The sequence below is a fragment of the Bicyclus anynana genome, chromosome 20 (genome assembly GCF_947172395.1).
Source record: "Bicyclus anynana chromosome 20, ilBicAnyn1.1, whole genome shotgun sequence".
NCBI lineage: Eukaryota > Metazoa > Arthropoda > Insecta > Lepidoptera > Nymphalidae > Bicyclus > Bicyclus anynana.
The window spans coordinates 6,999,356-7,012,378 of NC_069102.1; the positions used below are offsets into that span (position 1 = coordinate 6,999,356).

The 13,023-nt window shown below is 33.5% G+C and overlaps 1 protein-coding gene across 1 annotated transcript in view; it reads left to right on the top strand.

Annotated features, from left to right (window-relative positions):
* Positions 1 to 13,023, top strand: part of LOC112045156 (CREB-regulated transcription coactivator 1) — a 44,481-nt gene that overhangs the window by 2,078 nt on the left and 29,380 nt on the right. The window contains exon 3 of the mRNA XM_024081245.2: positions 5,623 to 5,798. Coding sequence (XP_023937013.2) covers positions 5,623 to 5,798 — 176 coding nt within the window. The remainder of the gene's footprint in view (positions 1 to 5,622; positions 5,799 to 13,023) is intronic.

The window sequence follows — 13,023 nt, forward strand, 5'->3', positions numbered from 1 at the left end:
TATAAAAACTACAGTATTTTAACAACACCAATATGGTTTAATGTCCATAATAAATATCAAGTAGGTGCCTTGACTCAAACTGGCTTTAAAAACCAGTTCTTGAGATTGAGTTTCAAAGAAGTTATGAATGTGTATGAATGAATCAGGTTCAAATATATAAAAAATACTAGTAAATATTTTTATTAAATTCAAGTATGTATTTTGAAAAATATTTCCTACTGCATTCTTTAATAAGAAAAAATGATTTTCATATTTAACTAGAACTCAGATACACCTAAAGTATTAACGCATTATTCAGGCATATAAATAAATATTAAATATATTTACTTATCCTTAGAAATGAATATCTCTGCTATGTTGAGCATAACACATCATCTCAATGACTTTCAAACCAATGTTTTCTGGAACATATACTTGATCATTTATTTAACAAACAATATAAAATAAATTATGTATTACATTTTTGCAAGTTGTCATAATGAAATACAGTGTAAACTCCATATAATGTCACTCAATTTAACGTCAAACTTGCTAAAGCGACGACATCACGTGGCTTTGATTGGTTTAGCTTACTTTCCATAGAATGATACACTCTCTTTAACAACAATTAAATAGTAAAAAGTACCTTTTAAGTAGCCAAAATTTGTGGAAACCGCACCCCTGTCTACGTTATCTTGTCGCTTTATTTTCCCAGCCCATAATAAACTCGACTGTCAGCATCATGCAAAAAAAAAACTTTCTGAGAAATTCATTATTATGTTTACAAATTGGGATTGCATGTGTACACTGTTGTTGACCATGACTATTGAGTAGAAGTCATGGACGTAATACGTTAAAAACTGCTAAAATTTAAGCCAAAATCTAAATCTGAAATAGCAAATTACTAATTTATAGTGTACTAATAAAGTTATGCTATAAAAGATGTTATAAAAACTAACTAAATATTCAAAAACTGATTTATAAATAACCAGTATAAACCATTGTATCTTTTATTAGATATTTGACTCATACTCATAAGTAAAAAAAATCTACGATTTTTCTAGACATGTTACATATTTTTCCTTGTAGAACAGTGCTTTAGTAATTTACTATAATTATTTAAAAGTCTGCCATTGATAAATGGCTCTTGGTCTTGCGCTAGTATTTTAGCATGAATAGCCTGTTTTGTTTTTTGTAGAATATCATTAACCTCTTTTGTCTGCCTTAAATAATTGTGTATTGTTGGTAATTTATATACGTAGACAAGAAAAGCGCCATGTAATTAATGTAATATCTTCAGCATGTCATAGAGACAATGAGACATTAGCTAGAGATGATAATACTTAGTCATAAGTAAATCTATACTAGTATTATAAATGCGAAAGTAAGTCTGTCTGTCTGTTACCTTTTCATGATTAAATGGCTGAACCAATCAAGATGAATTTTGGTATAATGGTAAATCAGACTTTGGAGTAAATTATAGGGTATTTATTTACCCTAAAATAAAATAAAATTCCTAAATCCCACAGGAACCATGTATTTTTGTGGGACAAAAAGTAGTTCCTATTAGGTTTGATTGTAATGATGTGAAAAGGTAACAGACAGAGTTACTTTCACATTTATAATATCAGTCCTTACTTCTATATGGATTAGACTGAGAAATGTAATAGTACCCTATTAACAGTTTTTGATATTATGCATTTGATGTTTATTACTTATTTGATCAAAAAGGGCCAAAGAACATATAATATTATGTATTTAGACAGTGATTACCACATATTAATGAATTGGGATTGTGATTTATTGTCCAAGGTATTACACTACATTGTCCTGTTTGTAATCTTTCTGAGAATGTTACTTATAAACAAGGAAACTGTGTGGAATTTATTTTTTCAATTACTTGGTTTAATTTTTATAAAACAATTTTATGTAACTACTTTTTACACACATTTATCAAGGAAAATTAGGTTTAACAGTTTTTTTTTGTATATTAGCTACCACTACCAGTTGGTTTTTATTAGAAGTATAGCATTTTGTAACAGAGCTTGTCCAAGGAATTAATACTGCTATGCTTATTTCTCCCGTCAAACATTTGAAGGATGTAATGACAAGTACTTGGCTTAACAACTACGCCCAGATTTAACAACTATGCCCCAGGCTTAACAACTACTCCCCAGGCTTGAAAATTTCGCCCCAGGTTTAACAAATACGCCCCAGGCTTCACAACCTATGCCCTAGGTTTAACAATTTCGCTCCAGGCTTATCAACTACGCCCCAGGCTTCACAATTTCCCCCCAGGCTTAAGAACTACGCCCGCAGGCTTAAGAATTACTCCTTCAGGCTTAACAACTACGCCCCAGGCTTAACAACTATGCCCCAGGCTTAACAACTACGCCCCAGGCTTAACAACTACGACCCAGGCTTAACAACTACCCTCCAGGCTCAACAACTACGCCCCACGTTTAACAATTTCGCCCCAGGCTTAACAGCTACGCCCCGGGCTTGACAACTACGCCCTCGCGTTGATGGTCACAAAGCGGCACTTAGTAAGACATGTCCCTTGCATGCCCTGTTGCAAAAATTCTGAGCTCGAAATTGAAAAATTGGTGGTACAGAGCATGTTAAGCCATGAGTCCCGGTAATTATCATTAATATCTGATAGTAATCATTACATAAACAAACATTATTATATCACACTAAGCCCGCCAATCCGCTTGTAGCAACATGGTGGGTCTAAGCTTCATATCCCTTGTGTCGTATCAGTAAAATGATTATAATCTTTTAAACATAAAAATGGAACCGACTTCAACATTTAACATATATTTACTAAACCGTTTTTTATGTAAATGAAATGGGACCAATCTGAAAGTATACTGTTACAAACAAAAAAGGAACAAACACGCGTCGAATTAACTTTCTCCTTTTTTGAAGTCGGTTAATAAAAGTATGTTTGATCTAGAGATACTGGTATATATGCTTCGTAAATATCAGAATCAGCAATATTAATTTGCAAAAACGTCCACGGAAATCTGCCTTTTCTGGTGTCGATTACCACAAAAATACTTCACGTTTCCAAATGAGTTTCCAGTTTTTGAAGCCTTATCAAAACTTACCGTTGCGACAAGGGGTGGACCGATTTAGTAACTGTATTATTAGATTATTATTAGCACAATGCGAGATACCAATTCGGTTCACCCCTTAAAAGGGTAAATTATTATGATGAAAAGATGTGGCCAAATGGTCTCTTTAAAAAGTTCTGAACTTTCGTCAATTTTGCAAGTTCTATAAATATTTATATTGTTCCTGTTGTAAAATGGCAGTAGGTAACCATTGCCTTCCATTTTCTAAACTGAGCCCATGAGATTGTACTTATTTGAATAATTTCAGTAATTTAAAAGAATGAAAAATAACTGTTTTTACTTGACGTAACAACTTTTTAACCGACTTCCAAAAAGGAGGAGGTTCTACGTTCGGCTGTATGTATGTTTTTTTTTTTTTTTTTTTTTTTATGTATGTCCAGCGATAATTCCGTCATTTATAGGCCGATTTTGAAAATTCTTTTTTTGTTTTGAAGGGTTTAATTCCAGGGTGGTCCCATTTTTTTCATGTCAGGATCTGATGATGGCATCCTGGAGAAATCGAGGGGAACTTTCGTAAATTGTAGAGACGGCTAGTGCGTTTGTTAGTGTTTCCATAAGGTATTTTAAACCACTACAATTTTATGAAGGTCTGGAGTTGGTCTGATGATGGAGCCGAAGGCGAGTGAAGAGTACTCCTCGACGGTTTACAGTAGCTACCTTGTGTTTGGACTTGATAAATTTGTATTGATGAGATCTTTCCACCTAGATGGGTTGTGACTGTATTAAGGGTCTGGTGATGAAGACGAAGGCCAGTGAAGAGAACTCCTCGGCGGTTCACAGTATCTACCTTGTGTTTGGACTTGATACATTTGTATTGATGAGAACATTCCACCTAGATGGTTTGTGATTGTATTAGGGGTCTGGTGATGAAGACGAAGGACAGTGAAGGGAACTCCTCGACGGTTCACAGTAGCTACCTTGTGTTTGGACTTGATAAATTTGTATTGATGAGAACATTCCACCTAGATGGTTTGTGACTGTATTAGGGGTCTGGTGATGAAGACGAACGAGAGTGAAGAGAACTCCTCGACGGTTCACAGTAGCTACCTTGTGTTTGGACTTGATAAATTAGTATTGATGAGAACTTTCCACCTAGATGGGTTGTCACTGTATTGAGGGTCTAGTGATGAAGACGAAGGATATAAAAATAAATATACGAGTGGATATAAAAGGGGAGTGAAATTTTGTAAATGAGTTTAGGTAGTATTCTCAAAATTGGGGTTGTAGGATTTAGGGACTTATCATAAAAAATAACGTTTCAGCTAATTGCTTATCAATTTTTGTTCACACTCCGTAGGTATGCTAACACTAAAAATGAAAAAATAAAAATTTTAATAAAAAAAATTCAACCGACTTCCAACTCAAAAATAACCTAAACTAAAAAGCAAAAAATAACATCTTACCTATGTGCTACCTTCTGATCAGTTTGAAGGCGGTGCCAATCCAGTGTTTTAATTAAAGCCGTTTCTGAAAGAACTACAGAAATTACGTAATTTAAACGGCTTGAATTGAAACATCACTGGCTTGGCACCGCCTTCAAACTGATCAGAAGGTAGCACATAGGTAAGATGTTATTTTTTGCTTTTTAGTTTAGGTTATTTTTGAGTTGGAAGTCGGTTGAATTTTTTTTATTAAAATTTTTATTGTGTTAATGCTCATTTAGTTAACATACAAGTGTATTTAGTTAATATACTTGCATGATTTTGTAAAAAAATAATAATTTTTAGTTTTTCTCATATTAGTAACTCTTTACTTTAAAGATTGATACTGACTGTTATGTGTAGATGCAAATTACACAGACAAGCTGGTCACAGAGATTATTTATTTTTCATTTTTAGAAGTTACGTGTATTGTACGTATTATTATAACAAAAACTGGACCTACTGAGGTCGAGTTTGTTGTAGGCTCTTCTCGGACCAAGACTCGGTTGGAAACCTTAAACTTTAAGTTTTAATTTCGACCAATTAATAACACCATCTATAATATAAAAATGAATCGCAAAATGCGTTGGTAAGCGTATAACTCAACAACGCCTGGACCAATTTGGCCAATTTTTTTTTAAAATGTTCGTTGAAGTTCTAGGGTGGTTTTTACGGCGACAAAAATTCGAATAATTGCCGGAAAACCCATAAAAATAGCCCTTTTCTTTTTCCCATACAAATGTTTTCAAACTAAAACGTAGTCTATTTGAGCTTTATTGTTATTGTATAAAGTTCATATTAATAATAATAAGAAAACGGTGTACCGGTAGGGTAGGGTAGGGTAGGGTAAGGGTTGGGTAGGGGTAGGGTAGGGGTATGGTAGGGTAGGGGGGAGGGTAGGGGTAGTTGAAAGTTTAGTTTCGAGTTTCACGCGGACGAAGTCGCGGGCGTCTGCTAGTTATCAAATAATATTATTACCTGACGTTTCGAAAGTGCTGGTAAACTAAGTCTAATTGAAATAAATTAACTTTTACTTTATCTTTTACTTAGTTTCAGTTCTAATTGTAACCCCTTGTCAACAGCCCGAGGAAGCAACGCTAGCCACGCAGTATGGCCTCGGCGGCAGAAGTGGGGGTACTTCGCCCACGCCCCGGTCCCCCGGACAGAGGGGCAGGGCCTCCTCCTCCGTGGGGCCGATGCGGAGGCCGGCGGATCGAAAGCACGACACGAGTCCGTATGGAAGCAATGTGTATCTCAGGTAAGAACATCGATATCCTATTAAAAAGTGGATGCACAATCAGCGACCAATAAACGTCTCCACTCAACGAGTGCCAAACACAATTTTTTGGCACTCAATTCAAGTAGTTGCATTTGCAAATTCAACCTTAAACTCAATACTTAAGGTGGAATTTACGATAATATAATATAATTGCGATAATAAAATAAGAGATCAATGGGTAAGAATGATATTTTCAAGATGTTTTGGGCGTTTAGAAGTCTTTTATCAAGTTTTAACCGATTTGAAATAAGGACGAGGTTCTAAATTCGTTGGGAACTTTTTATACTTTTTTTATTATTTACTCCGAAATAATTCATTTTAGAGCACATGTTCCTTGAACATTTTTTATTAATTTTTGTTAAAGAATATAACCCCAGCGTTATTCGTTACCTCGTAGATTTGCACATTGAATCGTGCCTGATAGAAAGCAATAGGGATGATGACAGTTTTTTAAATTGTATATAAATAAAAGAGGATGTAATTAAACAATTTTGTAAAAGTAACAGGGTATCTGCGATCATTACTTTCGGAGCTACAGGGATTTAAAGGGAAAATTTTGCGTCGCTGTCATGCTCGGTGCCAAAACGATTCATACCAATGGCACGAAAGAATGACGTCATCGCTGAGAGAATTTGGGTGTTCAAAGAAAATTACAAATATCTTTGTTATTGTTTGTGCGTTTATACTTCTTAATCTTATACTTAATGAAAAATATCACATTGAATGTAAAGAAGCTAAAAATTTATGAATTTTCTACTAATTGCGTTAAAAGATTTTTAATTGATTTTGAAATTTTATAATCTTAGTAACTGATGATGATGAGCTATTGAAGCCTAAACATCAACATACGAGTAGGTCAATCAAAATTAATTATACAATCGACAAATAAATACTTATCTATGTCAATTAGAGATTTGAAGACGATTTTATTGCGTTTTGCGTCAGTAATTTGGACAGGAACTAAAGAAAGATATTAAGTTTAATTTCCGTGAGTAATTGTAAAATGTAAAAAAATATAATAAAGGTACTTAAAGCATAATGTTTTGCCTAATATTTTTTTGTCATTGAAGTATAAAATAATATTTTTTTATCGTAAATTGTATCTCATATTACGTCTAATGACTTCCTAAGTGGTTCATAAGTTTTATATTTTATAGATTAATTCTTAATGTTAAAGTTAGATGTGTTTGATATAATTGAATGAAGTTTACAATGATTGCACTCGATAAGCCTAATTGATCCGTATCATTAAACATGATCGGTTTGTTTTGTGCATAAATCTGGTTTTAGTTCAATTAGGCTGTTCACTTTTACTACAAGAAATACGTAGGGTCTTAGCACATAAGCTATCTTTTTCTTCAACAATCATTTTCCACCGTCTTGGTGTAGGCCGATTTTAACCTCTTCCAATCTTTTCTATTTTTGGGCTGCCAAAATCCAGTTATAGCCTGCCACCTTGATGATGTCATCCTTCCACCTCATTTGAGGTCTTCTCACTGGTAGCTTTGGGTTTTCTAATATAATTCTCTGCACAATCTTATCATAGCAGACCCAATAAAAAAAAAAACAATTGAAAAAAAAGAAGGAAGTGAGTGTAACACAACAAAAAAAAACATTAAAGTATGTAAGTTCACAATATCTGTTAGCATTATCCCTTTTTCTAGTTATAACTTCCTGCCCGCTACCATTCACAAATAACCCTTCTCAGCGGCGTAGCAGCAGGGCGCTGGTGCAAATGAAAAAATGGGGCTCCGCTACTATCGAAACTGGTTAGGTTTTATCAATTAAAAATTTTTAATATGTGTACAAATACATAAAAAAAGCTAAGCCACTTTATCATCAGATTTTTTTTCGTTTTCGAAATTTTCAGTAAAAAAAAAGTACAGTTCAATCGCGATTTTCTGGTACAGGAGATTCGAGGACTCTGAGCATGAGGGGCCCTGGGGCATTGCACCGCCTAGCCCCTGGGTAGCCCCATTGACCTCTCTGTTTACTATAGCTGTTGCTGTCATCGAATAACAAAATTGTTGCGGCTGTTTGGGCTCAACACCAAAGTCGCGAACCTTCTTATTCTACATTGAAACGGCGGATATGATATCATTTACACGTCCAATGCACGCCCTGCCTTAAACAGTTTGAAGCAATGCCATTGTTTATATGATTATATGTCTAACATACGTAAAAAGAAAAAATAGTAGCCTGACTATTAGATATTTTATTTAGTGCAGGTTTCACTACAATCTGATTAGTGTCGGTTAGTCTAACTGAGAAAAGAATTCTTGAGCGGCATACGTAAAATACGTAGCAAACCAGGCACTGGTACGTTTTAGAGTAATTAAATACGTAGAAAACGTATGTGTAAGGTGTTTAATTATTAATTTCGGGGCAAGCGTGATAAAATGCTTAATATACTGGTGGAACATACTTTTTTAAGTAGGCGACTCTATTAATCACAAGCTACTTATGGAACATGGTGTTGCTTCTAAACGTCACAGTACGAGTATTACCAAGTACGGGATCTTTATTAAGTATGCTGAATTTTTCTCAGTGTATGTTTTGCCACTTTCTTACTTTATGTCGAGTGACAAAGACAAAACTATTGAATAAGCTATAGGTCACTTACCAGAAGTTAAAGAAACTGATTGTAAGTGTTGTAAAAGGAGAGTCCATTGGAATCTTGGAAAAAAAAGCGCTATAAAGAGCATAAAGGGGCTTTGTAATAATAATAATAATAATTCTTTATTTCAGGTTATACACCCATTTAAAATACACAGATATACAAATAATAATTAAATAATAAATCTATAATAAACTACCAAATAATATAAATATTAATTAATTAGGTATTTACAATGTAACATTTCGATATGAAAGAAAACATTTTTTTTTTAATTTCTTGTTCCTATCGTGATGCACGGTAAGCCAATATTTTAAGATAGGGTTTTCAGGGCACTCGGAGCATACACTGAGGATTTCATTACGTTTATACTCAGATCAGCTACCTTTGGACTTGTATCGCACTCAAATTTATTTTTTTTTGAAAATATTTAACACCAATAAATATATCCTGTGTCCTTACACTACACACAACTATAAATTAAAAATCGTAAATACACACACATGTAATTTTAACACAATGAAACATCGATGCTATATACGCAGTTTGTATACGTACGTTAGATCGTGATCATATACTTTTGACAGAGGGGTAACGTCTACCGAGGAAGGTCCTATGGTAATTGGTCTGGTTATGAGTTTTGTAACGAATAGCGTTGTATCAGGGATGTAGCTGATATCCGATGAATCTTAGATAGATAAATGACTTGTAAAGACAACCTTTAGGGTGACAGGGCTGGCAAATGGTCTGACGAGGAGCTCAGACGAGAATGTGCATAAAAGATACATTGTGACCGTTTTTCTAGGGCTCCAGATCTTTCATTTAGGCTACTTGTCCATCATTAGATGTTAGTTTATTATTGTCTTTATAAAATATATTAACAATTTCAAATTCATTTTCCTATCCTGATTAGCGACTGCATCTATCGGATTCCTAAATAGGCATATTTCAGGAGGAAATTTTTCACTTTTTGCATTAACGTTTACCGTAAAGATAGAATAAATCGAAATAAATCGAATTTTGTAAAATTATTTTTATAAGCAAACTAAGAGTGCATCTTGAATTGAATTGATACACAGACGTTTTAACTTTAAAGTTATACGTACGTAACTTTTTAAATGAACTCGGGAGTTAGATCAATAAAATTACTTTACGCTTATCGCGTGCCGTGAGCAAAGAGACCGCTGTTGATAAGAGAATCGGTTAATATATTAAAAAAATGTGGCAGTTCTTAGTGCTCAATGTTAGTAAATACTAAGTTTATGTTTTTATTTGTAGTAAGCGTTAAAGTTACTTGCTTAATTATATTTCACTATTATAAACCCCTGACGCAAATAGGGTTGTTATAAGTCTGTCTGTCTGCCAGTCCAGGCACCATAGCTCCCGAAGGGATGAAGCGATAACAATTTAGTTTTTTTTGTATGAAAGGTGACTTATGTGCAAGTTTTCTTAGACATGTTTGATGTAAATCGGGGAAGAATAACGAATGTCTGCAATTATACTGGAGTTTCAAATGAAAGCGCACTGGAAGAGAATATTGGCGACTTGATCGAGAGTGTAAATAATAATTTTATGTAATCGGAGGTCTTCAAAATTTTCAGTTTTATGTTATGCCTCAATAGATTCACGGTTAAGAGGCCGGATTCAACACTGAGAGGCAGTGGGTTTGATCCTGGCCCGAATTGTTGCCACACTCACTCCAGGGAAAAAGGAATATTAGTCATTTTACAAAAGTGTATTCCGAATGTTCTATTTAAGTCTCACTCGGTTATGGGCGGACTTCCCTTTGATTGGTTTATGAATAACTTGCGAACGCCTGCGTCTCCGTTTGCGTTAAATATTGTTTTTTACAAATCCCGCGGGATTTTTACGGGATGAAAAGTAGCCTATGTGTTAATCCAGAGTAAAATCTATTTCCATTCCAAATTTCAGCCAAATCCCTTCAGTAGCCGCAGCACAAAGGAGGATCCAACATACGCACACACACACACACACACAAACTTTCGCCTTTATAGTATTAGTATGATGATAGTATGATATGATAGAATCGGCTTGGCTTTTGATGAATGACTTGAGTATACAGGAACATTGGACATGACATTCTATATTTGTATACGCGTACCTTTAGCAGACCATATAATGTTTATAAGCGTAAAATTAAATACATATTCGTGAAAACAACAAAACCTGATTTCTAGGCCATGATATATGTTTAATATCTTTAACCTTCAATTTTTATCCCTACCCTTGTTTTGAGTCTACGCAATATTTTGAAAGGCTCGGTATTTATTACATTATAATACGAAAATTTCTCAACCAGAAACGAAATTAAATCGGCAAAGGTTAGAATTCTGCTTAATAAAAATGTCAGCTAATTATGGAAAAGTACTGACAAGACGTTTCTATTAATAGCCGATGCCGCGTGTTTCATGGAAATATTTATTCCTGACTTAAATCAAACCTTAATGAAAACAAAATGAAACTTAATATACATTTCAAAAGAACACCACAATATGAAGATCAATAGGTAAATGTTTTGTCGTTTCGCAGACTAAAGTGAACAGACAGACAGACATAGATTTTAATTGTTAATGTTTGTGTCACATACTCTATATAAACATAATATGTAGGTTCATTTTCGCATTGCAGTAAAACTATTTTTGGATTATTTCGGTTTACTCTATCGAAAATTAGTCTTATCTCATTTACGTATGTCGATAATTTCATTTATAATAATCATTTATCAATAAATATTCTTAGTTATTTCAAATCATATTGTAGGTTTGTTTCAACACAACGCGTGTGTCATCGACAATGCATTAATTGATGTCTTATTATGATCCGTTCTGGGAAACCTCATTCATAATTAATATCATGCAAAAAGGTACCAAACAACAACATGCACACGACATTATTATCGTAACTTGTAAGTTTTGATGCTAGAAATTATTCTACGGTGTAGAGTGCGTGCGTTCAACATTCAGGTTTAACTGTACAGTCGAACTGTACAGATAAATATGAAAACTGGACGGTTAAACTGACAATGTAAAACCCAAAAAACTGTACAGTTAAACTGACAATCTAAATATCATTACTTAGATAAAAACAATGCAAAATCGAATCTAAATATCATTACTTAGATAAAACTGTACAGGTAAACTAACAATGAAAACTCGTATCTAAATATCATTACTTATATAAAACTATATAGGTAAAGTGACAATGTAAAATCGAATCTAAATATCATTACTTAGATAAAACTGTACAGGTAAAGTGACAATGTAAAATCAAATCTAAATATCCAGTACTTAGATAAAACTGTACAGGTAAAGTGACAATGTAAAATGGAATCTAAATATCATTACTTAGATAAAACTGTACAGTTAAACTGACAATGTAAAATCGAATCTAAATATCATTACTTAGATAAAACTGTACAGTTAAACTGACAATGTAAAATCGAATCTAAATATCATTACTTAGATAAAACTCTACAGTTTAACTGACTATGTAAAATCGAAACTAAATATCATTACTTGAAAAAAACTGTACAGTTAAACTTGCAATGTAAAATCGAATCAAAATATCATTAGATAAAACTGTACAGTTAAAACTGAAAGTATGTAACTCGAATTAGATAACAATTTAAAAAATATATTGATTCCCTAAAGGTTTTTTGAAAAATATGCCATCAAATAAGGAAAATGTCATTTAATATATAAATGATAAATGATCAGCTATTTTTTGAGAAATTCCGGATTACAAACATACGTATGGGTTGAAAATAGAACCTCCTGCCTGCCTTATTAGGCTTGCAAAATGCATAGGCGTCATATAAGGTTTTTGTTTTATTTGTTTATATTTTTTATGCTTTATCTTGTGTGAAATAAAATGTTAGCCCTGTTAATATCGTTGGAACTTAAAATTCAAATTAATTACGGTCGAATTATGCGATCGCTAGCAATAATAAAACAACATGAAAACTGGAGCATTGACATTGGCTGATTTGAAAGTAGGCTTTGTATGGCTGTTGTTTTTGTATGGTCTTTGTATGGTCTTTAGTTAAATATCAGTTGTCGTGCGATACCGGCGCAACCGATTAAAATTAATGAGATGATAATTATTACTGGGTTCATAAACCGAGTATGACCTCCATGTTACTGTTGTGAATGCGTTGCTTAATAAGTAGGAATGTCTTAGGTTTGATTCCCATCTAAGATAGATTTTTAAAATTCTACCCCCAAAGGGTAAAAGGGCTGAAGCTTTTTTAATATAAATCGTTCATGTTTTGAGTTATATTTTTATAAAATAATTAATGAACTATTTATTATATAATCCTATATAAAACATACGAATATATAAATGGAAGGGAGTGAAGTAGGGGTTGAAAGTTTACATCGATTTTCACGCGAAGTCTCGGGCGTCAGCTAGTATGTAAATGAAATCTAAATTCATCTAAGCTGGGAATCGAACTCGTAACATCTTTGTTATAATTTTTTTTTTAATTCTTTACAAGTTAGCCCTTGAGTACAATCTCACCTTATGGTAAGTGATGATGCAGTCTAAGATGGAAGCGGGATAACTTGT